The sequence below is a fragment of the Phaenicophaeus curvirostris genome, chromosome 7, assembly GCF_032191515.1.
Source record: "Phaenicophaeus curvirostris isolate KB17595 chromosome 7, BPBGC_Pcur_1.0, whole genome shotgun sequence".
Lineage (NCBI taxonomy): Eukaryota > Metazoa > Chordata > Aves > Cuculiformes > Cuculidae > Phaenicophaeus > Phaenicophaeus curvirostris.
Genome location: NC_091398.1, coordinates 18,873,689 through 18,900,802, shown reverse-complemented (window position 1 = coordinate 18,900,802; position 27,114 = coordinate 18,873,689). Strand labels below are relative to the sequence as shown.

At 40.6% G+C, this 27,114-nt stretch overlaps 2 protein-coding genes across 6 annotated transcripts in view; both read right to left on the bottom strand.

The window, feature by feature from the left end:
* The window catches only part of ATF2 (activating transcription factor 2), a 52,127-nt gene extending 40,455 nt beyond the window's left edge, over window positions 1-11,672 (bottom strand). Inside the window, exons 1-3 of one of the 5 annotated variants that reach the window (XR_011337739.1) lie at window positions 11,567-11,671; window positions 1,926-1,994; window positions 1,216-1,285 (exon numbers count right to left, since the gene is read on the bottom strand). Coding sequence is in view for 4 of the 5 variants with exons in the window: in XM_069861087.1 (XP_069717188.1) it covers window positions 1,216-1,263 (48 nt within the window). In the remaining variant the exon portion in view is untranslated. Of the gene's footprint in view, window positions 1-1,215; window positions 1,286-1,925; window positions 1,995-7,875; window positions 7,896-11,566 lie in introns of those variants that run through there. The other 4 variants (XM_069861087.1, XM_069861085.1, XM_069861083.1 and 1 more) reach the window with 4 other exon arrangements.
* A 4,039-nt stretch (window positions 11,673-15,711) lies between these two features.
* On the bottom strand, window positions 15,712-19,109 carry ATP5MC3 (ATP synthase membrane subunit c locus 3). Its single transcript, XM_069861082.1, has 5 exons — window positions 19,019-19,109; window positions 18,855-18,932; window positions 17,848-17,925; window positions 17,293-17,486; window positions 15,712-15,950 (listed from the first exon to the last, which is right to left on the bottom strand). Exons 2-5 carry the CDS (start codon window positions 18,891-18,893, stop codon window positions 15,836-15,838), a joined length of 426 nt encoding a protein of 141 aa, XP_069717183.1. The 5' UTR covers window positions 18,894-18,932; window positions 19,019-19,109; the 3' UTR covers window positions 15,712-15,835.
* Between the last annotated feature and the right edge of the window lie 8,005 nt (window positions 19,110-27,114).

The following is a 27,114-nucleotide window of genomic DNA, read 5'->3' as shown; positions in this document are numbered from 1 at the left end:
CTGTCCTCACTATGATGGACGTGCTCCTTCATGGGGAACAGATTCTCCAGATTCTGACTCCCTCTCTCTATTCTATAGTACAAGTTGGCATCTGGTAAAGCCTTGCTCATTTTCAGGGAGAAGAACTTCTCTCTTCTCCTTCCCTAGGATCAAGGATTACTGTAGCCCCATGATATGTCTTCTATGAGATTTAGCTGCCCTAACATTCTGACGAAGATTACATCGAAACAAGGTTCAACTAGGACGTGGACAAATAGTCGCTTAGGAGAAGGCAGTCCTCTTCTGCTACTTTTGATGTCTCAGAACATATCAGACATAATAAGGAATTTCGATCCTTTCCCACTTTATATAAAGAAGGCTCCATTAATATAAAATTAATGCTGTCACAAACCCTAAGTTTTCAGAATAAAACCAGAAATATTTTGAACTTAAAATTCAAATAAATCCAAATGCACTAACATAATGAAAAAAATACAGCTTGTTTAAGAAATCAGATCTATATGAAGGCAGCAGTGATAACACAACGAAAAATTTATCTTAAGATACTAATTTAATATAAAGGATGTGGGGAAGTCCATATCATGCAGCAGATAATGTAAATTCATTTATTTTCAGGTAACTAAATTAAAGCGTTAAGACATAGTTTTTTAAGCAACCATCTGCTAAAACACTCTAATATTTTCGCTTTCCTGTTCACATTCGGCTCTGTATCTCCTAATGAAATTTATAAGAATACATTACAACAGGAACTGAAATACATTTTAAGGCACACATACTTTTAGTATCTTCCTATACACAAAAATACACAGAAATAAAAATTATGCCATTAAATATTTGCAGTCACCACAGCTGTGAATACTAGCAACAAGCAAGCTTCACACTTAGCTCCCCTAACATTGAAATATTCTGAAAAATACAGGTTACCTGATGCAAATCAGGATATTTCTTTAATGACTGCAAAGAAAGCAGGGATAACAAATGAAACTGTTTTCAGCTCAGAAAGGGTCATTTATTTAGTTTTTTTTTTTTCCATGCATAGCATTTTCTGAATAAACACAGCAAATGCTAGAAGTTCTTGATGTCACCTGCTCTTCAGCAAAGCATAGGTATTTTCTACCAATTATCATAAATTCCCTTTTCTTCGATCCCTAGAAATGCATTTCACTGTTTTACTTTTATTTAATCAATGTTAATAACTTCATGCCAGATCATTACCTGGCCACATCCAGGGGCAGTGCATAAAAAGGGTTTGTCATCACTCATATTCCACAGGTCGTTGTGCTGCCTGTATTAAAATGAGAATGGAACAGATTTTACAAATATTACAACAAATTATCAATATATCAACATCCACAGGATATTTTAATATTGCATGGGCAAGAATATCTGCTTCCTGGCTACACCCAGGATTCAATACCCAGGATTCAAGTAGAATCTGGATTCTAAGCTCTGTCAGGAAGGCACACAAAACCCAACAGACACATCATTGTGGGTTTTGAACATAATCTCAATTGGAACACCAAGTACTCCTGTGTAACACGACTAATTGCAAAAAACATCAAAAAACATAGTAAGACAACTTGTTACTGAAATAAAAATACATTGTAGTAATGATCCAATTCCCACAATAAAAAAAAAGAACAAAGCAGAAGACAATACAGTGTACTCAAGGATACTGTGCCAACAGATGAGAAGTGGTTAATTCCTTAGTCTTTTCATCACTTTTAAAGATAATCTTTAAAGCTAAATTAGAGATAGCCCATTAGGTAAACTGTTAGAAATTTAACTACAAAACCATGTACTTCAGTAATGTTACAGCTATACAACTAAATTACCTACATGCTAAAAATATTTAAGAAAGAATTTATAGATACTAATTATATTTTGTGCTCTTCTGCATATTTGCCATGCATCAATACACATACCTGCCAGATTTCACATATAAACCTGTTTCACAGGAGAAACTATCATATCCTCCTTTTCATGGCCATGAACTGTAAATGAAAGATGATATTAATTACTATGCACGTTAAACATGTAATAATACATGATTTTGTACAGATAAATGATATAATGCCCACTGTTCACTCATAAAACAACAGCTTTTCAAAGAAACTGTTTACTTCAATAAATTCTTTGAATCGTTTTGCTTCCTCTTGGACAGAAAGAGATGCTTCTATCTACTCTCATCCTGCAAGCACAGAACAAACGTTGCAAGGCAGCATCACCCTGCTTCAGGAAGAAAAAGAGGGGCACAGATAGGATTGAGCCAACCTGTGATGGACAACGTATAAAACGTGTGTATGGATGCTGTGACATCAATGCCAAAAAATAATAAAGAACTGATCCAATGAGCATATAAAATCAAGATACTGTTGTCAGATCACTAAACCCACTAGTGATGAGTAACTAGTCTCATCACTAAAGTTACCTCATTTTAAGGTTAAGTAACAGGGCAAGGAGCGGTAGCGGGGAATGAATGTACCAAATTAGCTAATTAGCCAGGAGATGACAAGCAACCCATCTGTAGCTTTACCCTGGAGGACATACATTCATCTTTAGATATGAGTACTTGTGTGGAGCTCTAACAATGTTAGCTCTGAACACCGCTTAGCTTGATGAAGCAAATAAACATGAATAAAGATGCCTTTATGATTAAAAATCATAAGCAAAGTAAATCCATCTCTCCCCCAACAGCCTGGTCATGAAAAGTTGCAAGGCTTCTGAAACTGTCTAACCATCCTAGGAATTTATACCTACGCTACACCATTTAGCACTAGACATAAGACAGATCAAGTTAAGTGTAAGCAAACAATTTAAGACTTAATACCTCAGAAATCTGTAGGGAACACATTACGTGATCCTTTTGCATGCACTGTACAGTAAAAAAATACCGTACAGACTTTTTGGATATTACTTCAAGGACGAGAAGATCACAGAGTCCTTGGTCATAGGCACCATATAGCAAAAAAGCAAAACATGGAGTGGAGAGATTCTGAAGCATCACTTCTAAGTATAAAATTCCAACAGCATGATAATACTGAGCTGAGATCACAAGCCAAGAAGAGATGAATGGCTGCCAGAAACGTTAGAGTCTTTGGCACTGACTACTCAAGGAAACATTTATGTCCCAAAGGAAGGATGCCAAAGTAAATCAAGGATGGAGATTGTTCTGCTGTTCTTTGCAAAGAGTTCATAACCTGTCTCAGGTTTCTGGAGGAATGAAATATTTCTCGAACTGTTCAAACTACGCATGTGGTACGGTACAGTCACCAATAAAGAGTATTAACAGGGTTACAAGCAAAGTTTGAATACTCATGACTAAGGCTTCAGGGTAAAAAATAAGGAACTTAACAATGAAACTTCAGGATTACATTCCTTTATTACCTAGAACTTCAACAGACACTTAAGAGCTATTCCGTAAGCATTATTATCCTTGTTCAACTGTTCAACAGTCAGAGTTTTTTAAATGCCCATTCAAAACTAACACAGTTAGCCTCCTCTAGATCTTGAAAGGAACTTGTATTGTTAATTCTTGACCATGAGGCACCATTGTAATAATATATTGCTATATTATGCACATATGGATATATATTCTGAGCAGAAGAATTATATCCATATCAGAAATGTCAGAAGGAGTAAGAAATAATTCTGGGTCTTTTTAATCCAAAGGATGAAGATTTGGATTAACAAAAGTGCACGCAAGGCATTTTTTCCTACTCTGTCAATACAGCTTGTCAGTCTTTGACAAGTGCTTAGTGCCAGCCATAAAATCTAGTCCATCCACACTGTCAGTATTTTTCTTAGGTCATAAGCTGTAAAAGTCAATTTTTCAAGTTGACCCATTTCCTCATTTAAAGGAATATTACCAAAACATGTATTTGCATATGAAGTCATTATATTGTTCCATGTTCTGGTTTGTGAAGGCTGTGAATTTTGAATGTCTGATTTATAAACTAAAAATCAGCCCTCATGAAAAAGAAAGCATTATTCTCCTGGAAAGCTTACTGGAAAAAGTTGGAGATAAATTAATTAATTTCTTGATCTTTGCAATATTATTTGACTGCAGGCCACAAGGAATTCCGTGAAATAATGCCTTGTAAAGGGATTCCAGCTAACACTGGGGGGAGGGGGTGCAGGAAGAGTATCTTGAAGCACTGACATTTTTGCACTTAAAAGAGAAAAGAAGTTCATGCATGCATTCCAGCAAGACCTCACACATTATACATCTAAACAGAAACTGGATCTGATGGAATGGAGGAAAAATAGGGCTCACATTCATTAGTGTAGCCAAATTGGTAAGGATTGTATTTACCTTGTATAAAGACAAATGCAAAGCTTGCATCTAGAACAAAACAACTCCATGCAACAGTATAGGCTGAGGGTCAACTGGCTGTCACGCAGCTTTGGGGCAGAACCTGAAACCCCAGTGGACAACAAGTTAGACACAGTTGAGCATCATATCTTTTGCAGCACTGAAAGCTAAAAGCCTACTGGGCTGCATTAGCAAGAGCACAGCAACCTGATGAAGGGAAGTGACTATTCTCCTTTAGCTGGCACTCATGAAGCTACAGCTGGACTGCTGTGTCCAGTTTTGAGCCCCTCACGACAGCTGACAAACTAGAGAAAAACTAGCAGAGCCCACACCAAAATAGTCAGGAGGCTGGAATATTACATAGAAGAGGAATACCAGGAAGCCAAGTTTGTTCAGCATGGAGAAGAAAGGCTAAGGATGACCTGGTTGTTGTCTTGCACTACCTAATGTATTGTTATAGAGAAGACAGATCCAGGCACAACAAAAGGATGAGATGCAACACTCAAGCCACACCAAGAAAGTTAAGAGCAAGTACAAGGTGGAGGTGGGGGCGTGGATGGAATCACACAGTGAAGGCAGTTGAACACTGGAATAGGTTGCCCAGCGGAGCTTGTGGAAATACTCAGGATGTGAGTGAACGAAATTCCGAGTAAACCCAGATAACTTGGAAATTTGAAGCATACCATAAAGATGTCATAGCTAGAAACAAAGGCAAAAAAACCCGCAAAAGACAATGCAATGTAATGTTCCAACAGCTTTAGAAGACTTGGTTAACTTTACAGCCCACCAGCTAAAACTACTGCTGCTAGGGAAAACAAACAATCCTCATTCTTTCCCTCCTCTTTGCCTTCTGGATACTGCCTGACAGGAATAACAAGACTAACACGGAGAAGACAAATTTTCAGAAAATAAGTTTATGATTGCCACTCTGACGCCAAAAAGCTATTGGATACCGGTTGTTCTAAGAGAGAATATCACAGCAATAAAGGAGAATTTAAAAAATACTCTTGCCCCGAAAACCAAAAGAGCAACTTAAACGCCATCTTGACAAAAATGTCACTCGCCCAACTAAATGAGAAATAAAGTACATGAACTGCTAATCCAATTGCTACAGATGAATTATAGACACCTTTATTACCTTGGCAACAGCAAACACCTTGTCCCATAGGAAAAACTGACTCCTGAAGCAACCATATCTGAATGTGGAACTCCAGCCTTAACCTATCTCTTCAGATAAACTGAACAGTTTAGTGAAGTGATTCTTACTACAGGCCACCGAATTGCAACTTCCTTCTGCAAGACTTCCAACCCTAAATTCCTTTGAGTAGCATAAGGAAACCCATAAATAGAATTCCTTTGAATTACACCGAGAAACAGGATCAGAGCTGAACATCAGAAAACTATGATATCATCTTGGCAGTATAATCAACTTTGGTACTTAAATCAGAAAGTAATCTTACTTTTCTAGTGTTCATTTGCTCCATACCTTCTATGCAAAGGTAAAACACTTCCACATCACTCCTATTTAAAAATGTTATAAGCTTCTTCTATCACTTTTGGAAAGCAAATGGTACAGTAAAATATAAAAATAAGCCTACACATACATATTTAAAACATATACAATACAGAGAAATAAAAATGGGTTTGCAAGCGATTTGCTAATACTTAAGACAGTGTGCTTATTTAAAAACTAAAGACGTTTCTATAAAACATCACTAATGTTTAGCTAAACGTGCTACAAAAATAGTTTCAACAATCATTTGTGTATTTTTTTTTAAGATTTTAATTAAACACCTTAGGTACACTGTCTGGAAACTATTACCACATACTCTGAGACTTGCTTCTAAAATATCTTCCTGTAGACAACTTGTAAAAGAACAGAATCATACACTGGCTTAAGCAATGTCTTGTTGGCTTATTTTGCTGGCAAAAATTCTTCAGTTTTCTCTTAATCCACTACATACTGGAGGATATAAAACACAACTGACATCCAATTTTGAAATTTTTTTCTATTAAACGTTTAAACGGCTGTTTGAAATGTATACATTTCTCCAAATATGCTGAGAAAAATCCTTCTTCACACACATCGAGTAAAGATTGACCAGACTTGTAGTTAAGCCTTGGAACAATTTACCTGCATAGAGCATGCTGTATGCTACAAGACCTCTATGTCCTAACCTGCTCACAGGCTGTGCAGTCTTCACCCATAATTACTCATTCTAGGCACGGCAGCAATACAGAGCCTGCCCTCCTGTAACATCAGGGTTGACACAAACAGCACAGAAGAAAACAGCCCGAACTGAACACAAAAAAGGCAGGTAACTATAAATGTAAAAAAAAACCCCAACCAAACAAAATGAAAAAAAACCAAAACCACTTTAAAATTTCTCAATTTCAGCATTCCTCTACTGGCCAGCAAGCATGAAGACACACATTCTCACTAGTGTGTCAGCCCTTGCAACTGGACAGTCCGAAAAGGGTAATTTGGCAGTCTGACAGCTGCAGCAGCAGCTGATTTATCTACTGCTGCTGATTTATCTACTGCTGCTTACATCTGATGCAAACCCAAGTTTTGCAGCTAGACTGACCACTCATGTGTGGCTCCAACTCAAGAAATATCTGTACGTTCTGGCTGAAAAAAATGAGAAGGCTGGACAAAAACTGTGGTAGGGCATTGAAAAACTGGAACTAGAGCAGTTCATCAGCACCAAATCTCCCCTGGGCCTGTACACTACAAAGTGCTTAAATTACAGTATCGGTGATACATTTGCTTATGGACATTTGCATCTCCTCAAGACCGATCATGTCTATTCAACATTTCCTTTTGTTCTTTATATTTGACCTGGGATTGTGCCCCGTTTTACTGCAACCTACAACTTCTTACTGGATACAGACTTATTAACTTCTGGTAAGCTTTTCTATAAATCTTATGTGCGCAATTGCTTTGGATAACAAAAGATTTTTAAGATTTTACTTTAAAGCTTTATTTTACAATAGGAAACTGAAGTACCAAAGGGAAAGATAAGAATTCTTCAAAGTCTTTATCAAATTTAAGAGTTCTGCTTGAGGTGCACAGTGTTTCAAAGTAAAGTCAAGCAGATTGAATACATTTGCCACAGTAAAGGATAACATTTTCTTAATGGTTACCTGAAGAACTGAATTTAGTGTTTTGCTTGGCTCCATACGAGAATTTTAATGTACATGCTTCTTTAGATGAGAAAAAATACATAGCCATTGTTGTTCTCCAAATTTAAACACTTCAGAATTAAAAGAGATGGCTTTCTCATGCAAACAAATGAATTAATGTAAATCAAAGTGAACAAGGCACCTCCTATATTTTCAATACTTGCATACAGCATTGCACAGCATAAATTTTAATCATCTCCTGCATTTAAACCTATCTTTATTTCCATAATTTTCCATAGAGGCAGATTCACAAGCTTTGCTTCTGGCAAAAATTAGAAGTTAATATGTTGGATACACCACTCGCAAAGAGGTAACATAAATAAAGCTGAAATTTGTACTTTAAAGGAAAAAAAAAAAACCACTGCTGCACTTACCCGGAGGGACTGGAACACCTACTTTTTCAGTTTCCTATGAAGCAAAAGAAGAAAAGTGAAGCAAAAGCGGTTTAATTACTACTTGACCATTGAAGTCCACTTTCAAAAGTGTTCTGAACGTATCTGTACAGTGCCACAGAATTTAGCATCCCTAAAAAGTAAAACTGAACTATTAGGACAATGGAGAGGAAAAAGTTTGAAAAATAAACCCAAACATTCTTCCTTACAAGAAAGTGGGATCACAACAAAGTAGCTCAGTAGATTCTGCAAGAAAACCATAGGCCATATTCCAGAACATTTAAAGGTTCTAAACCTCAAAACTACCAAACGGGAAAATGGGAGCTCCTTCTTCACACTTCACTGCTTAATATTACGTCCTATTTCCTAGAAGATACATGGTCCATTTCAGAGAGTTCTGAATGAATGAATGAATAAGGAAGAATGTAATGCCAACAGCATACTGCTCAGATTTTTTTCCTTAAGAGTCAAATGTTCAGCAGTTTTTGCTGATGTTATTAGTTAACTGCTTGTAAATGATGTTTAAAGTTAATTCCACACCTTCCTAGGTTTGTCTAAGAGTCTGTAAATAAGGGGCAGAGCATCTGGACAAGAAGGGAAATAAGCAAAAAGTGAATATGAATGACTGAACAAGTTCAAATAAGAACAAGAAGCCATTTGGACAGTCACACGTATGGAAACAAAGCAATTAAGTTACTTCAGTTTTGCTGAAGAAGCAAGCTTCTTCTGTGTGAAGGTACATTTCTGGTAAATAGAGAGCACTAGTGGAATAAAGAGAGGTCCTTAGGTCTAACACTTCCTGTTGGCTGAATATGGCAGCTCCTAAGTCAAACCCCGCTTAAGAATTTTTCAAAGGCACCTTGATCTTTCTTTGACTTACTGGAAATTCATGCTGTGTTGAGTACAGCTCTTGTAGACAAGCAAAAGGCCAATGAACCTCAGAGAAGGAACTATACAGGGCTTACTACTCCACTCATTTTTTCATAATTTGCTTATGGAGATACTAGGACTTAACTTCCCCAGCTCATTTATCTAGGCTTGAATGTCCTAACATTGCCTATCAGCCTAAGAAACATTAGAATTCCAATCTCCTTGTGCTACATTAATTTCAACGAAATGATAATAATAATTAAAAAACCTCAACCCCCCCCCAAATTATGCCATTTTTACATTTTTTTCATATTGCATCCCTGAAGTATAAAACTGAATACAATAATCATGGATTTAATTTTTTAAAAAATAATCTTTAAATATCCCATAAATATCCCACTACAAGACTCCCACTACTCATTAAAACCGAACGACCTTTTCCATAAGCAATAATATAAACAACCACTGGCATTTACCTAGAAAGGGAAACAGACTATTGCTTGGAACAATTTACTGAAGAGAAGCTTCCATTTGAACTGAAGCTAATGGATAAGTTCTGAGGCTGAACTCCTGCTGAACTGAAACCAACAAAGAACAAAGTTGGGAACAGTATAGCACATACTTGGAAAAAAAATTGCATAATTATTAAATATTATCTCATAATTCTATCACTAACTATATCCAATGCCTCCTTAGAGCACACGTTATTGATTGGAAACAGATGTAGTTAAGTTACGCAGGAGGACAACGATAACTTGAAATCTATTTATTATTCCAAAAAAGAATTTAATAGTTCTGTTGCTACTTTGAAAACAGTTAATTATTTTTTATTATTTTTATACATAAAATCAAGATTATTTTAAGAAGCCAGTAAATAATGTTGAGATAAGAAATAATACATAAACATTTAATGTCAGTAAAGCTTCCTGGAACTGAAAATGCGCATTTGTGAGTTTTAACAACAAATTAATAGCAGAAGGGAAAAAAAAAAAGTATAGCTGATGACAGAAAAGGAATTTTAGGAACTAGATACATCCAAAAGTTAATTAAACTGGATTTAAAGGAATACTCTGTTTCAGGCTGCTCAACACTTTGTTACAAAACAGAAATAGCATGAAAACAATAATTATATATAAAATTATGTATGATCAAATCAAATTTAAGGACTGAAAGCACCTTATGTTAGATGCCGCATAGCCTAGAAGTTTCTGGGGAAAAAACATAAGAAACATTTTCATATTTCTAGAATTCAAATCAGGACATAAATACTAACTACACAGTGGAGAAGATCAAAGGCTGAACTAGTTGATTAAGTATTAGCATGCAATAGCAATATTAAAACATAAATTCATGACAGATTTTTTTTTAAAAACGCTACTTCACCCCAGGTACGCATTAAGGGTTTTTTATTATTTCATATTTATTTTTATGCACTGCATAGCAAGTGGCCCCTGAAAAAGTTATTAAGAAACAAAATAAGACAACTCTGATTTTGATTCTGAAATGCAGAATTATAAACATTATGAGAATTTAGGTGAACATCTAACTTGACTGTAGTTTGTTGCTCCAACATGATGTCTGCAGTTGGACTCCCACTAACAGACAGTAACTTCATTTTCAGCGAAAGGCTGAAGAATCACGTTTGGAACACTTACAGAAGACTACAACCACAAGGAGGGTCCTCCTCATCCTGTCAGCTAGGGCCGAATTTAGCATCTCACATAGACCTACCAGCATTATGACTTTAGCTTCAGTAACATTTGTTTTTATTAATCCTATCCAGCTTTACACTCAGCAAGAGCTTGGGACATGACATTAACTGCCATGAGTAGAATGGGACAAGAAGAGAACAAAAATATTATTTTAAAAGATGGAAAAGAAAATACACTTTGGCCATACTCAGGGTCGCTATTTAGAAAGTAATGAATGATTCATTATTTCCATCTTTATCAGAATTTCTTATTCTAGTGCAAGAAAACAGGTGATAGTATCACTGTTTGAAGACAAACACCTCGGGAAGAAAGTAACATAATAAAAGCAAATGAGTGGCACAGAGTGCACAGAAAGGTACTCATGGATCTCGCTCCAAGAGGAAAGATGCAACAATATTGTAGAATGAATCAGAGCGCAAGAGGAACATGGCAGCACGGGCATCCCCTAACTCCAAGCATCAAGTTGCATCGTGGCATAAAGAATTTGTGCTTTAAACATCGCGCTGCCATCACGGTTTAAGGGTCTGGAAAGTGCTTTTTCACACGAAAGCCCCTGAGGCCTCATATTAAGATAACTCGAGCGGCACGACGCCGGTAACAGGCCAAGTCAACGGGGCAACCGGTGCAGAGGGGCCGCGTCCCGGCCCAGAGGGCAGGCCGGCAGCGGCCTCCGGTGTGGCACAGCCGCTGCTGTTCGCCAGCCGGACCCCTCTCCGCCCCGGGCCGAGATACCCGCCTAGAGCACACGGCGGCCGCGGGGAGAGGAGCCGTGCCGAGGCGGGAAGGCCGGGCCCGGCCCCCGCGGCTCCCGCCGGCCCGGAGCCGCGCCCCGCCGCCGCGCCCCTACCTGCGGGAGGCCCCGGCCCCGCCGCGCGCGCCCCGCCCCGCCTCAGGGGCGCCAGCGGCCGCGGGCCGCGGTGGGGGAGGGGGCTGCCGCGGAGAGCGGCGGCGGCGCCGCCATGTTCCTGCCTCCCGGGCGCCTCCGCCTTCCGCCGCCGCTCCCCGCCCCCCCGGCGCCGCCGCGGCGCGGAGGGAGGAGGAGCCGCCGCCGCCACCGCCAGGCCGCGGCGCGCTCGTGTTTACAAACTCACCCGGGAGCGCGGGCCGGACCGCACATTAAAGGCCGGGTCCCCCACGGGCTTCCGTCACTTCTCGCGATAGCGCGGCTGACACCGCCGCGGGCCGCGGCGAAGCGCGGGTCACGTGGCGGCGAGGGGTGGGGCCGGGCGGGGCGGAGGGCGCCGCGCGCCGCTGATTGGTCGCCGTGGGCGGGGGAGCGCGTGGCCGGAAGCGCCGAGCGCCTGGGTGCGGCCGGGGGCGCCGCGGCTGCAGCGGGGGCGGAGCCGCTCCGTCCGCCAGCGGGGGGGAGGGCGGCGTGCGAACGGAGGGGCCCCGCTCCTCGCTGCCGGCACTGCGCCTCCGCGGCCGGCGGGGAGCGGCGTCGGTACCGTGACGCTCCCCTGGCCCCGCCGGGGCCTCCGGGCGGCTGCAGCTGGGCAGCGCATCTGCCGCGAGAGCCGCGCTGAACGGCCCAGCGCGTTGGGTAAAGCGGCTGCAAAGGGAGGATTCCTGCAGCCGTGTGGGACGGAGAGCTCGGGTCACGGGACGGTGAAGATGAAGCGCCCACCCTCTGCTGCTGGTCCTGCAGCTGCTGCTAGAAGGCCGCAGCAAACAGGTAGAGCCTAAACCGCTGCAAGGCTTTACTCAGCACCAGCGCTCTAAGCCTTGGACTAGTTGGCCCTCCAACACCCCGGACTGGCTGTACTCCTTGGGTTTCCCAACACCGCATCCCTTCCAGCAGAAACAGATGTGTGCCTGAAGCCATGCTTCTGCTAAACATTCACCTTATTTAACATACCAAAAATGCCACAGCACTGTACAAGGAAGGAAAGTATCATTACCTGAATTTAACACAGAATTAATTAGCATTTGGGATGAGTTAAAAAAATATCCATATATGAGAATAGTTTAGCAAGTATGTGCTCTGAATTACAGATGAAGTTTTAATTCTGTGTCTGCCGTTTGGAACTGTCTTGTTCCAAGACAGACCTGTGAATACAAGATGACGAAAAACAAAAAAAAAGCCTACCTAAAAAACCAAAGTATTAGTTCCAGTAAATTAAGTTACATCTGAGTTTCCTTGTACTTGCAAAAGACAATATGGTTATGTTTAATTTATTGTTTAGGTGGGCACTGTTCTTTGCAATAAGGTGGGATTAAAAACTGCATAAAAGTACAGTTTACTTAAACATGGCATTCTTTAAACATGCTGCAAAGGGCTTAAATCTGAGATAGCACAAAGAGAAGAAAAGAACAGAGATCTTCCTTCTCCACTGTGCAAGCAAGAGCTGTATTGGAAACAAGTATTTTTTGGTGGTTTAGATCTACCATTGCATGTCAGCATCAGTCCTGAACAGAGAATTCAATTTTGCCTTTCCTCAGTCTGCAACTGATGCAAACAGCAAGCAGAGGGAAAGCAGCAGGACGGACAGGATGAATCATTTTTACCTGCAGCAATAATTTAAGAGTGTAATTGGTAACCTAAGCATTTCCTTCATTATACATTAGGATAACAGTGTTGTGTACCATCACTGTCACAGGTGGAATGATCCATCTTCAGGACTGAAACAGGAACACAGCCTTTGGGTACAGAGAATCCTCAACATGGATCTCGCCAAGTTGACAGTCACTAAGGTTAGCATGGTCCATGTCAGAAAAGCTCTAACAAAGACTTCAGGAAAGTGAAGCCTATAGTATCACCTCATGGAACATTGTATCTGGTTTCTCTGACCTACAAAAAAAGATTTCTTGATGTAAACTCTTAGAGAGAAGATCAAGAGTCTTTTATGTAGCTTGCTGCTACCAAATCACTGCAAAAAAATATTTAAAAATAAATTAAAAAACTAAACCAAACACATTTAATCTATTACACGACTACAGTAATTTCTTTTGTTGACATTTTAGGAAAAAACAGGAGAATTTTTTGTAAGACCAAACTGACTGAGCTGTTGAAGTGCTCAAGTAACCACCAAAACCAAGGTCTATTTTTCAAGAGCAGTGAAAACAGAGCAATAGAGAAGGGGAGGCAGTGTGGCCTATAATCATTCAGATGTGAATATCCACCCATCACTTACAAGCCCCTTATTGTCTAGAAGGAGGATAATCCTCAGTATGAAGGTTTGTTGCCATGTTTTGAAAGACCTTGATTACTCTTTAACACCGTTATCCGATTCTTTCACGATTGCCATAACCTAATAGCAGTTTTGCTTGAGTGTGGCCTATGTTCAGCAGTCTAAGAGCAAGCCAAAAGTTAACAAGTCTGGGGATATGTTACTAATAAAATAGACAGGCTTTACATCCATATCCAGGGTCACCCGAGTTGTCTTCTGCCTTTCAGACAAGACTGATGATAAGGAAAAGGGTGCATGGTGACAGGGCAAACTGCATGGGAAAAGATGGGACGTAAATCCAGAAATCATTTCAGTAGCTCATGGTGGCGTAGGCAGCTTTCTTATTGAGGCTATGGAGCAATAACACAGCCAGAACTTCTCTCTACACCAGACACACAACTATAATTCAGCAGTTTACTTATAAAATGGTTAAGTATGATTAACAAAGCTGGAGCTAGGCTTGACCAAGACAAGTTTGAAGACACTTGTTTAGCCAAATCCCAGTGGTATGGAAATCTGAAGTTTCAATTAAGTTAGTCCACTAGACTAGTCTATGAGATGTGGATCGCCACCTCGGATACCTGCACAGATCTCTACAGTGCTGAAGGAACAGAGTAGTTCATCACCCACCAGAAGGACAGCAGCCCATAGATGAGCTTTATCCTCCAATTTTCACCATTACCTGCTTTTCATCCAGGAAAAATGAACTGCACGTCAGCTCAGTAACAGAGTAGCTTATGAGAATTGGTAAGAATAATTTCATTAAAAAACCCTAGTCCGAGCATAGACCACATGGAAAATGGCTGCAATACACTTTACCTCCTACCCCTCCCTCACCTCACCACAAACTCCACTTCCAGGCCTAGTCATGTAAGGCACTACTAACACTGTGCTAGAGATGAATATTTAAAGATGCTGCATATTCTATACTCCCAAACCTCTGATATTTAAAAGGATTTACATGACAGCTTTTAATCTTTTTGAGATGATAATTTTCTTCCAAGAACATATGGGGAAAGTAGCTTCTTATGCTAGGTCCAAGTTAGACTGCACGAACACTAATTTGGTATTTGAATTTAGACTAAAACAAAGGTCTTACCTGCACCTTGCATTCATCTAAGAGCCACTAGCAATTTCCCTAGGGATAGGTTATAGTAGTTTCCTATATTTAATGAAGTAATTACCATTTTAACAGCAAGCTGACAGAGCTCATAACAAGCTTGCTCATCTTCTTCCAAATTTCAGCTTATGTTTGTTGAATGATCAGCTTTGTTATTTAATACTCTTGAGCCATTCCCAACCCAACCCAACCACCAGATTAGTATACAGTAACATAGAGCATGTTGCCTTAAGTGTAGACAACACTGTACATGCATTTAGATTGTAAAAGACAGATACTGGCAGAAGCAAAGCTTGATACTGCAGGTATCTTGTTATTAAAAATATTTCAGTCCTACTGCTTTGTAAAGAATTTGGGAGATAATGCAATGCTGACTTTACAAAATTATGAAGCTCAAAGTTCTCTCTTTTCATTAGGTGATACCAGGAATGCAGTAATTAAGCAAGCGTATAATAATAGCAATGTGCCACATTTAAATGCCTCAGGGCAATCTAAAGCAGCAGTTCATTTACTTCAATGGGGCACTGGTCAGAACAAAGTGGAAAATTTTTTACCACGGTGATCAAAATTTATAGTGTAACTGAAAACTGATGGAAAGGGAACTCTCGCATCACTATTCATGGATTTGTGTTTACCTCCTTCTATTAAGAGGTGCCACACCACCTTATGTGCCAGCTAGCTTGAGGAAAAAGACCAGCAGTATAGCCTTTCACATTTTATCTGTGCATACTTTGATCTTTCAAAGCTATGCAATATTAATTTTAACAAACAAGTGACAGTTCTATATATATGTATATATATCAATAAATAAAATGTTTGACTTGAAGTCAAATGTTTCAGGGTCCTATGTGATATGTCATTATCAAAAAACCCACATGGTGACTGAATTACAAGATCCTGTCTTCCAGGTATCCTTGTGAGAATGATAATAAATGCAGGCAACGGGTTGACAGTTATTCTCTTTAATGAAATGACTTTGGAAATAGTATCAATTTCCATGACACCGACATTTTGGGAGTCCCATAAAATGCAATTACATTCCAATGCCAGTATTACAGGCAGATCTCCTTTCACATGGCAAATAGGATCAAGAAAGCAACCATCAGACAGAAGAGACCCATAGCTTCAGACAGGGCGAATCCCAGGATAGCGTACGAGAACAGCTGCTGCTTCAGAGAAGGATTTCTAGAAGAAAGCGGAGATGTAAGACCTTTTTATCTTTACAACTAAGATGCTTTTCATACAGATTCAGAACCTCATACTACTTTTGCCATGGATTCTGTAACAGGAAAATCCAACAAGTCCAGGCAGAAGTAATTTTTAGCAAGGATTTCATTGAAGACAAATGAGCTGGCAATTATGACTAGATTCAGGTTGTACAGATTGTATTTGGCTTTTACAAATAAGAACAGTTTGTGCCTATACTGACCTATGCTTTTGAATTTGACTTCTCTACATTTTCCCATGCAGTAACTATCAGCACTATGCTTTATAAATTTACTTCACATCTGTGAATTATAACTATATTTCATCAACATTTTAAGTAGCTCCCAGACAATTACAAGAACTGAAACCTCCTACAGAAAAAAAAAAATTAGCAGTTTGTTGCAAAAATGCAATGAATTATCTCTCCAAGAAGTATGTGGGAGAACAAAAAACCCTTCAACATAATACTATGAAGTAATGTTATACAATCTTATTGGTGTGTTCATGCCAAATTGAGAAAAGGGAACATTTTGTACTTAAAACACCTATGCTTCTTCAAGTGGAAAGTCTCCTTGTCTTCAGTTGGGCTTTCAATTTCAAGTCTTATTTCTTAAAGATTTTTATCAAGTCTTAACTGCTTGAAAGAGTAATGAAGAACATGAAACCTTCAGTAAAGCTTTTTTTAATGCCTCTATCAGTTCTGCTCTTCCATAATACTATGTGAACTATTTATTCCTATCACAGGAACATAGTAAACTTATCTGGAAAAGGTTCATCCTTGCTATGAAATCCTCACCCTCACCCCTTTCTGATTTCTAGAAGGAATGATTACTCATTTGATAAAGTAAATACATATTCTGAGATGCAAAGAAAAAAAATGAACTGAGCATCCATTTTTAAGTAACAATGCTGACTACTAAGCCTAAAGCATATAAACTCACATTACTTATTATCAGTTTTCATGTAGTTTCTCTTTAGGACTTCCACTCCCCTCTCACACGGGAAAAGATCCAGGCTAGATTTTTAGTTTGATTCTGGAGCTGAATGCTGAAACACTGGATTTTGGAGACTGAAACACTGACCAGGTCTAATGATCTCATGCCATTCATGTGTACAAAGTTTTGAATTTAACAATACAGCCATTCTGATGGATACACTACGGTTTTGTATGATTCTATTTAGCCATGTTTATCATTAATAGTAATTATTAACAGTATTTATTACAGTGCCATCATCCTTACTACAGCTTAGCTTATCTGGAAGCGCTGCCTCAAGATACCTTTACATGCAATTAGAATTTTTTAAGAAAGAGAGTGATTACCTGGCATAACCAATGATTAGACTACCGAAGACTGTTCCAATACCAGCACCAGAACCAGCCACACCTACTGTGGCAGCACCAGCACCAATAAATTTGGCAGCAGTGTCAATGTCCCTGCTGACAACACTAGTCTGGAATTCTCTAAGTGCTATCCGTGAGACAGTGTTTTGGGCCCCAGTGAGCGTTGAGTTGCCCTAAGAAAAGAAAACATGAAAAAGCATTATATTCAGACACTGAGCACTTTCTATGTCCACTTTGATAGTGTTATTCTGCAGTTTTAAAAGCTGTATTATGCTCAATGTCTAGCTCCTCTACCAAGTGATAAGACTATAACTAAGGGTTAAACAATTCAGGACATTACCTGAAAGCAATCAACATTAAATGTGAAAGACTTCACAGGGAAAACAGCAAGACAGCTACAAGTATTAATAGGTGTCTGACTTGAAGCAATTTTCACACTACAGATACTTAAGTTAGAACAAGTGAACTCTAGGTTGAGAACATTTAGGCTCACCAGGTAATTTAGGAAGATACAGAATTTTGTTTATAAGGTACCTCTCCATTCTTGACCTCTGGCCTAGACAACACAGATGCTGAAATTGGTCTGTACAAGACTCTGGATCCAGCACGGATCTGAAAGAGGAAGAGAAAAGCTATGTAAAAAAGAAACATTTCATCACAGCTGTTCCTATACCATAGGCTGTAAGAGCATAAGGCTATTACCTTAAGCCACTTGTCTTACTTGAAAGACAACCAGCTTTACATAGCTAGATATACAATAAATGTTATGGAGGCAAACACTGCCATGCAATTTGATAGCACTGTTTTCAGAAGACGTTTCTGCAAATAGCGACATCATTCAATGAACCTGTACGTGCCCAATACTGAAAGAAAATGTAGCAAACCAACAACAAAAAAAAGCCAGACAGATCAGCAGGCAGCAATATGCATTCTGAAATGAAAAAATAAAAGCCATCAAAATGAGTTCCAAAGTTGTTAAATGTACAGGCATAACTTAGACTTTTAAATCTTGCTAGGTATAAATGAATGAATCCTCTTTCACAAGCGGCCTGCATGTGTCCTTGGGCTTCCAGCAGCCTAAGGTCAAACTGACTCCTGCAAAAAGCTCTTCCTGCAGGGGAAACCTGCGCCTCCACATGCAAAATGAGACAGTCTGCAGCCTCGAGAGAACGTTTTCAAGCAGGCCAGCCCCGTGTCTTCCCAAGGGCAAAAACTCCGGGCCTTGCGTAGGACGAGCAACAGGCTGGAGTTTGACCTACCGCAAGGTGCCGAACGCACCAGGCCCCAGAGCTCCCCGCTGCGCTGCCCTCCCTCTTCGTTCGTGCGGGAAGGCCCCTCGCCTCGGCCAAGGGCCGCGACCCAACGGAGGAGCCGGGAAGAACCCGGCCCCGCCGCAGCGCGCCCCCCTCCTCACCCTCCCGGGCGGCCCCAGCTACGAGCGCGCCCTCGGGCCCCTCCGCGGGGCTCAGCGTCCCCGCCCGCCCCCCCGCGCGTCCCGCGGCCGCCGAGGAGGCCCCGGCGCCCCCCGCGCCCCCCCTCACCAGGGACGGCGAGGCGGCGAGCTTGGCGCAGGCGAACATCTCGGCGGGCAGCGTCCCGGGGATCGCGGTCCGGTGTCTCTGTGGAGAGAGGGAGAGGGGTGAGGGGGCCGCGGCGGCGGGCGGGGGCGGCGATGGGGGCGGATGGCGCGGCGCCCCCCACTCACCCGCTCGGGCTGCCGCACCTCGGGGCCGGGGCGAAGAGGCGGGAGGGGGACGGGCCTCTGCGCAGGCGCGGCGGGGCCGGCGGGAGCGCCCGGATGGAGCGCGGCGGAAGGGGGCGGCGTGCGCGCCAAGGTCACTTTGTACCCGCGCCATTGGCAGCGGCGGGGGCGGGGAAGCTCCCACCTCTCGTAGCCACGCCCCCTCGCGTAACCACGCCCCCATGCGCACGCCTCCTTCACATAGCCACGCCCCCATAGCCGCGCCCCCCTCCGCTTCCGCCGCGTGGCAGAGGCGGCGCGGGTCTCGCTGCGCGGGGACGGCCCGTCACGGGGAGGGCTCCGAGCACCGTTCGAGCCCGGCCCGGGCCGGTGCGGGCTGGCAGGGCGCAGAGCGCCCTCCGGGAGCGTCGGTTCCTGCTCGGTGCTGCCGCGTCCCCGGGCTGCGGGGTCGTCCCAAGCTGCAGGAGCGAACCTGAAGCGCCCGCGGGCCCGGCCGGGCTGAGTTCACCGGCAGAAAAGCGCCTGAAGCGTTCAAAAAGTCCCTGCTATTAATTAGGGGGTTTGCGTGATAAGCAGCTTCACACTCGAGTAACAGAAAAATCCTTTTTAGGCGAGCGTAATCAAAACAAGGTTATCGTCACTGAGCTGGGCACGTGTTCTTGGGTTTCCCGCTTTTATCGCTTCCACGTTCTTTGATTTTCGGCTGAAATGGGGGATCGTCATTTTAATGGTCATTTGCCACCATTAGTAGTATTGGTGCCAACTAAAAAAAATGCAGAAAAAGTCAGGTTTTGAGTGAAGTGCTGGGAAACATATTTAAGTTGTTGCAAAATTTTTGTTTGATACAATCTGTGCCGTGAAAATACATTGAAATTCTAAAATAGCCTGTTAACAAACTCTCTCTCAAGGGAAGGCCGAGAAGATATGTACCTTGTATTTAGGGATGGAAACGTAGTGGAGTGTCTTAGGAATCTGCTGGCTTCCTGCAAACCTACGCTGAGCATCAACGCGGCTGTTGCTGATAAACCGCAGGTGCCACACAGCTGAGACAAGACTCCGTCTCAGCAGCCTGAATACCCACCAATGAATGTGATCAATAGGCATTTGCAGCAGCTGCATACTAATGTTAACGATAACTTTGCTTTTATAACCTACACTGCAGCATCTCCCTGCTCTTAGGTACGGGGGAGTTGTACTCAGTTGTGGGTCCTAAGGTGAGAGACAGCCATCCAGTGTGAGCTTCCCAGCTTTCTGCTCCCTGCCTTGAAGCCAACAGCAAGCTTGATTTGGTTCTGGTGTGCGTCCAGAGTCTTAGTAACAGCACTAAAAAGTGCATCTATAAAGGCCAGCAAAAGAGGTTATAAGTTGCCTGCTTTTTTTGTTTTCTTTTCTTTTTTTTTCTTTTTACCTGTTATACCTGTTGTTTAGGAAAAGAGATGAATGGGCACATCTGTAGTGCCTGTCATGTGGTTCTTCCATATTCAAATAGTAGGTAAGAAATAAATATCAATTGCAAAACCCTTTAACGGTTAGGCAGAACTTTTCAGTTAAACAATATTTAAATTTATACACTATTGTGTTAACAAATATTCCCAGCACTGTGAATAAAACCATAAAGTAAATGCTGTACTGGTGGAATGGCTTAAATGTAATTTGCTGCTGTGCAGTAACATACAAAGTGCACTGTTTATGAAGCAGCATACTTCCCTTAGGAATTATAGCAGCCAATGACACAACAAAGAAATTTGCTGGTCCATGAAAGGGAGCACAGCAGTCAGAGACAAGTGTTCTTCTGGGAACCTAGTGGTGTGGGCCTCCAGGCATGAAACAGATCTTCCCCAGCTCTCCTGAATGTAGAAGAAAGTGGATGTTATGCTCCCGTATATGCACAGCACAAAGTCACATGGATTCAAAAAAGTGTTAAATGAAACCCCCTCTTCTTTCATGAAGAAAGTGCCCTCTTCTGTCAGGATTCCCACCTTGGAATGTTTTGCAAAAAAATGCATTCTCAAGCTGTTTGATCTGAACAACATCAAACCCACCATTAAACACTTGTTTATTGTTGCTTTTAAGGTATAACAGCTGATATTATTTTACATGCAACTCAGCTGTTGCTTTTAGGAGGAATTCAAGAGCAGTTACTGATCTCTGGGGGCCATGTTCAGTTTAATTCAAGCAGATCTTCATAAAAAAAAGACTTCTGTTAATCTCACGCTGTTTCCTATCTGTTTGACCTGCTGCTAGGTCTCCAAGGAAGTGCATCAGTGTACTGAAGAGCAGTGTAATTTCTAGTTGCTCACCACATTTCTGACAGTCTATTCTGCTTAAAATTTTACCTTGTACTCCCAAAGCCTCTTGGTAGACATTCACAGTTTTCCCAATTGTCTCTCCCAGACAGGACCAGTTTTGCTTGTGGGTGGTAGCCAAGGCAGCCAGAGGCAGTTTCCTCCCCATTTTGCTTCTGGCAAAGAAGATGCAGTGCAGCTGTTTGAGCAGTACATGGTGCCTGAAGAGCACTTTCTCTCCCGCAGCTCCCTGCTGCTGAGCTAGGTTTATGTCAAGGCAGTAAGAGCAGCAAGCAGTCGTTATTTGTCGTTCACTAGTGTGGCCTTCTTTCCCAGAAAGGAAAAAGAAAGATCATTCCAGATTTCCTGAGCCTTCTGAAGACTTCCCGTGAAACCATAAAGATTCTCCCATCATTTTGTCCTTAATTTTTAGAAAAGCAACAGTCTGTTTCATCTTCACTGCCAAGCAGCTCATTTCCTAGGTACACTACGTAGTGGATCAGTCCTACAGTGACATGCAGTTTCACTTTGCAACTCTGAAATGAATTGCTATCTACATGTATCAGGCTGTGATTGTTACAAGACATGAGTATCAGCAGAACAGACATTGCATACAAATGGCATTTTCCTGGTAACTTCTCAGAGAGATCTATCAAGCCTTGTATTTGTTCAGTTCACCATCCAGAAAGCAGGTAAACTGGCGTGTCTGCCTGGTAGATAGGGGTTGGTTTTCCTCCAGATGCAGATTAATTTCAGGAATTGTGGATTGGTTCAATTGTACAAGTGAAATCCTGTACAATGCTGAATAAATGAGTATGTCTAGAGTGCTTTGCACCAGAGGGTCCACCAGAATTCAACATTTATTATTAACGACTTATAAAAGATGAATGTCCATTCTATATTTGCTGAAGGAGAAATTGTGACTAGTCAAGAAAAATTCCATTGTCCAAAGCCTAAATAAAAAGTTCTGCTTCTAGAACAAAACATATTTCCTCAGGTTAAATTTATCTCCCAGCAGAGGATTATTACCTCAAATCATGTCACACACTCACATTAGTCTTTTTTTTTTAAATCTAGTTTGAAGAGGAGATGTGTCTGGAAAACCAATACATCCCAATAACTGTTAATTTTTGAAGAGCCCCAAAGGGTGTAACTGGATCAAAGGCCTCCTGAGATTGTCCTAGCGTTTATGAAATATTTTAAAACATAAAGTGGTGTTCTTACCTCAGGGCTGACTCTCTGGAACTTCCAGATTTATGATGTACTTTGCAGGGCATTGATTGATATCGATTTACAAAGTCATGGTTTTCAGTGTTTTTCACAGCCTGGGCCGTGTTTCTGTCCAGAGAGTATTTTGCACTTCTGCCTCTTCTATTCACAACTGTCTGGTCAAATCTTCCCATTCAGGACTGCACAGGTCCTCTCAGATAACTGGAGCAATGGCTTGTAGAAAGAAAGCATATAGAGCAGAAGTAATACGCTTCAAAATAGCAAAACCAATTTAGATCTGGGAAGAAGGAATGAAGACATTATTAGAAGTCTCTGCTTAAAGTAGAAATTCTCTTGGTAACACTTTCTTTGTACCTGTTTACCTTATTGATTATTAGTAGTTGGCAAAACTTGACGTTAGTAATGTTGGGAATTTTAATTGCTGAGTTGGCTGGATTGAAAGTGATGCTTTATAGGAAAGCAGATGATAAAAGTTTTTACTTATCATTGTGAAATCCTTTACATGGGAAAGAGAGAATCTTTTTCTTGAGTGATCTTTGTATCTCAGCTTACTTACACAAGCTATTTTTTGCTAACATTAGTTTTCTTCTAGTCTCAACAGCTTGTTTTAGTAGGGAGCTGAAGGCATTTAACAAATTAGGGCTAATTTAGGCTGTAGAACATTCCACTCAACAGCCTATTGATTTTAACACTGGAGTCCTAGAAATGGATGGCATTAATGACAAACATCATACCATGTTCATACTTAGCAAAATTCTGAAAGGATGCTAATACTGTGGAGACCATTGATGCAATTTGATTTGAAAATCATGATAATCTTTGTCATGTTTCTAAGATCTGCTTTAAATGGCATAATGATTATATACATAGGTCTACTACTATCATCACCATTATACATCAAAATGGGATGGTGTAACTCAAGGTGAAAGGAAATGCTTCTTTCAAAAATAGTTTCACTATTTGTGCCTCACATCTATTATACTGTGTGTCAGCATTGCTGCATTCAGGGTGAGTGTTTATGAATTGAAAAATCATTGTTATGTATCTAGCTGGTGTTTTCTAGAAATTGATTTTTGAGGAAACTTGATAACAAAACTGATGTTTAATCAAAGGAATTATTATAATCACACAGAAAATTCAGAACCTTTAGAACGAATGTATCTCTTCATGTATTACCTTAGAACATAAACTCATTTAACTATGGTGTCTTACTCAGCTGAATTATATATTTCCCAAGGCTGGTTCAGGTTTCTTCTTTGCTGTATTGTGAAAAACAGCTGACACTTGGAATGGTCAGTCGGTTGACTGGATAACACACATAGATTTTTAGTTTACAGAATATCTCTGAATCAAATGAAAATAAATTCAGCAATGCTTTTTATTCCTGCTAATACTATTAAACATCTTTTTAACAAAAACCAAAGTTCAGCTGTAAGTTGACACTATTAGCTCCGCTGGTTAGAACACAATGTAAGCAACCCAAATACACCACCTTTTGTGAGATACACACTTTCTAGTAAAACACAGATCCAGAGAACAGAACAGACCCAGAGAACAGCACAGACTCTGAAGACCCTGGCCATATCAGAGTTAGTGTTTCAAAAAATATCTGTAAGTTTTTGTTGCTGAAGTTAAAGAAACCCAAAATGGAGGGATCTTTTGTTAGCAGGCCCTTCTGCAAGCACAAGCTGTTTACACAGGTGGAATTACAATTTTACAGTTTTTAAACAATATTACCTAAGCTATTTTTGTTAAATTTTTGTCTTCCTTAGAATCATGTAAATGATCCAAGGCAACTCTTTCTGGGAAATATGTTTTGGCTGTTCACAATCTGAAAAGAGAAATAGGAAAGATAACTGTCCAGTGCTCAACCTCCCCCTAATAATTACTTATTCCTATTTGGAGATTAAATTAATGTTTTGGATAACTGAACTGTTCTGGCTATTTGTGCCACATCAAGAGCAAAAAGCAGAGTACTCATGTATCTGCAAGCATTGCGGCAGCAGGATTTCGTCTTCCTCCACCCTCTCTGCAGAGAGTATACTTACAGTTTATAATCCTTAGTGGGATGGGAGGTGGGAGTATAGACCATTAATACATGTAAGATTCATTTGCTTAATTGTAAATGACATACCGTCCATCTCTGAGTTTAAGTTCTCATCCGGTTGCAAAGTGCTTTGAGATCACTGCCTGAAAGGCACTGTATAAATTAAGAACTTTTATTACCATCTGAAAGCTCTTCAGTCTGAACCTCTTAGGAGAAAGTCTGTGGAATCATTTTGACTCCAGTGCGCAGGTTTTGCTCTCTACGACCTGGTGCCAGTCTGAATCTGGAGAAAAAGTTATTTTAATTCAGCTGACCACTGACATGCTGGGTGAATTAGATGAGCTATTTTTAAATTACTGTAATTAATTTTGCCCATAGTTACAAAAGACATAGTATATTCGTATATTCTGTACCTAAAGTACAGAAACTTTGGACAGGCTGTCATTTCTAAATTCTTGGAAAGGACTCTGTCCCTAATACTCAGACTTGATGAACATACTGGTTCTTTGGCATGACTGCATTCAATCCCATCTGTCGTGCTGGCGTTGTTCCCACTTGGAATTATCTATGCCAATTTCAACAGGGCATAGGTGCTAACCAAACATGGGTTTAGAGGGACAGCTTTCATAACACAGCAAGTGCCATCTCTTTTGCCAGGAGATCCTGCTGTTTGCAAATAATTCCAGCTTAAGGCCACATGCTTTGCTACATTGTATCACATCTGTGGATGCTTGTGGGCATTATAAAAAAAAAAAATCAACAAATGTCTACTGTATTTCTCTTTCAGTTTGGCTCGGTGCTCGGAATTTTGCATGTGGAGAATGAATGCTCTGCACCTTGTTAACAGGAGAGAGCCACAAGCTGTTAGATGCTCTGAGCAGTCTTAACAGGTTTCTGCATCAAAGCTGTGGCATGAAACTGCAGAATCTTACCAGAGCTGCACTACTTTTTTGGGTGGCCCTTGATTGCTTTGGGTCTATGGCACATTCTAAGGAGAGAATGATGGAGCATTGCCTTTTTGCACCACAGCTTTTGCCTCTCCAGATTCTGACTAGAACTATGTATAAGGCATATTCTGCCCCCACCCAATTGTAAATTGGCATATATTTACAGAAAAATTAATGCTGCTTATTAATCTTAATATTCTATATCAGATTCTATATAAGATACATAAATACTATAGTAATGTATAACATGTCTAGCATTAGTATCATATTAATATGTTATAGCTGCGCTTCACTCCTGTTTTGCTCCACTGAACAGATTACTCATTTTAGCAAAATTACTCTGTACTGTATAAGCCTAGAAATGGTTTAGGAAAGAGCAAAACCTGTTCATGAGCATCACCTGGATGACTATGCTCAGATTTAAAATATAATTTTGTAGATAAGCAAAAGAATAGTTTGCCCAGATTATTTCTCCAAAAATATTCCAAATAGGAAAAAAAAAGATTCAGGGCAGATAATTTCCAGCCATACGCTTCCAGTCGCAATTACTCACTTTTAGATATTTTGCTGTCTAGCCCAGATCTGTGGAAAAAATCCTCAAAAAAATGCAACCCCCTGGATATCTATAGTGTTTTTACAGTAGTACACTTGCCGTACAGCACTAGGAAAGACTGTGTTTATGTCCTGCAGAGAAATAAATTTATTTTCAAATAATTAGAGGTATTTTCATTAATTTATTAACAAAGAAACTAAAGGCTGTTTTTAATTCTCCCTGTAAGAATACTGAATTTAAGAAGGGGCAAATTGTTAAAGGTCCTAGTATTTTCAAAGATGCAGTGTGACAAGTAGACCCATGAATGTATTGGAAAATTCTGTTGAGAATCAAGGTCTAAAATTACCAAATATTTGTACTGACTCTACATTTCCAAGTAGTAATGCATACATTTCTGATAATTTTTGTTGTTGTTCAGCGTAAGTTTATGAAATCAAGTACAGTTGACAAGATTCCATAGGCTTTGAAGCACACGTGCTACTCCTATGTTATTGAAAAGTCAAACTTCAAAATACTGTGTTGAGCTCAAGAACCAAAGATAACCAGTCTGATTTCACAGTACTTTACTATATCAATTGAATTGTTCCTAATCTTTACCTCCTCTCACCTGTCTTCTGTCCTTAGTCTTTTTGGGAACTGATTTTTGGCACTGATTTGTTTTCCATACAACTTTGACTCAGAGATACTGTTTTTTAAATTTTTTTTTTTGTCATCTCTGTATGTAATTAATGTCATGGAATGAAAAACCACAGGGCATATACTTCAGTGACTGAGGGTTTTCCAACCTAATAACTCGAGAGGTGAAAGAAGGTTCTACTTCAGTGCAGTCAGACCAGGAGCTGCCTCATGTGAGGGCTGTTGCAGTTTTAAGTGAGCTGTATTTAGATTGTTCCTTACCAGTCACAACAGCAGAGTTATAAGACTATAATGTGGCATCCTGATAAGACTCTCAGCTATGAGATATTGCAGTGAGCAGCCAGTCCATTATCTCTCTATCCAAACCTCAAATCTTTCCCATAAAATATGAAGTCAGATGT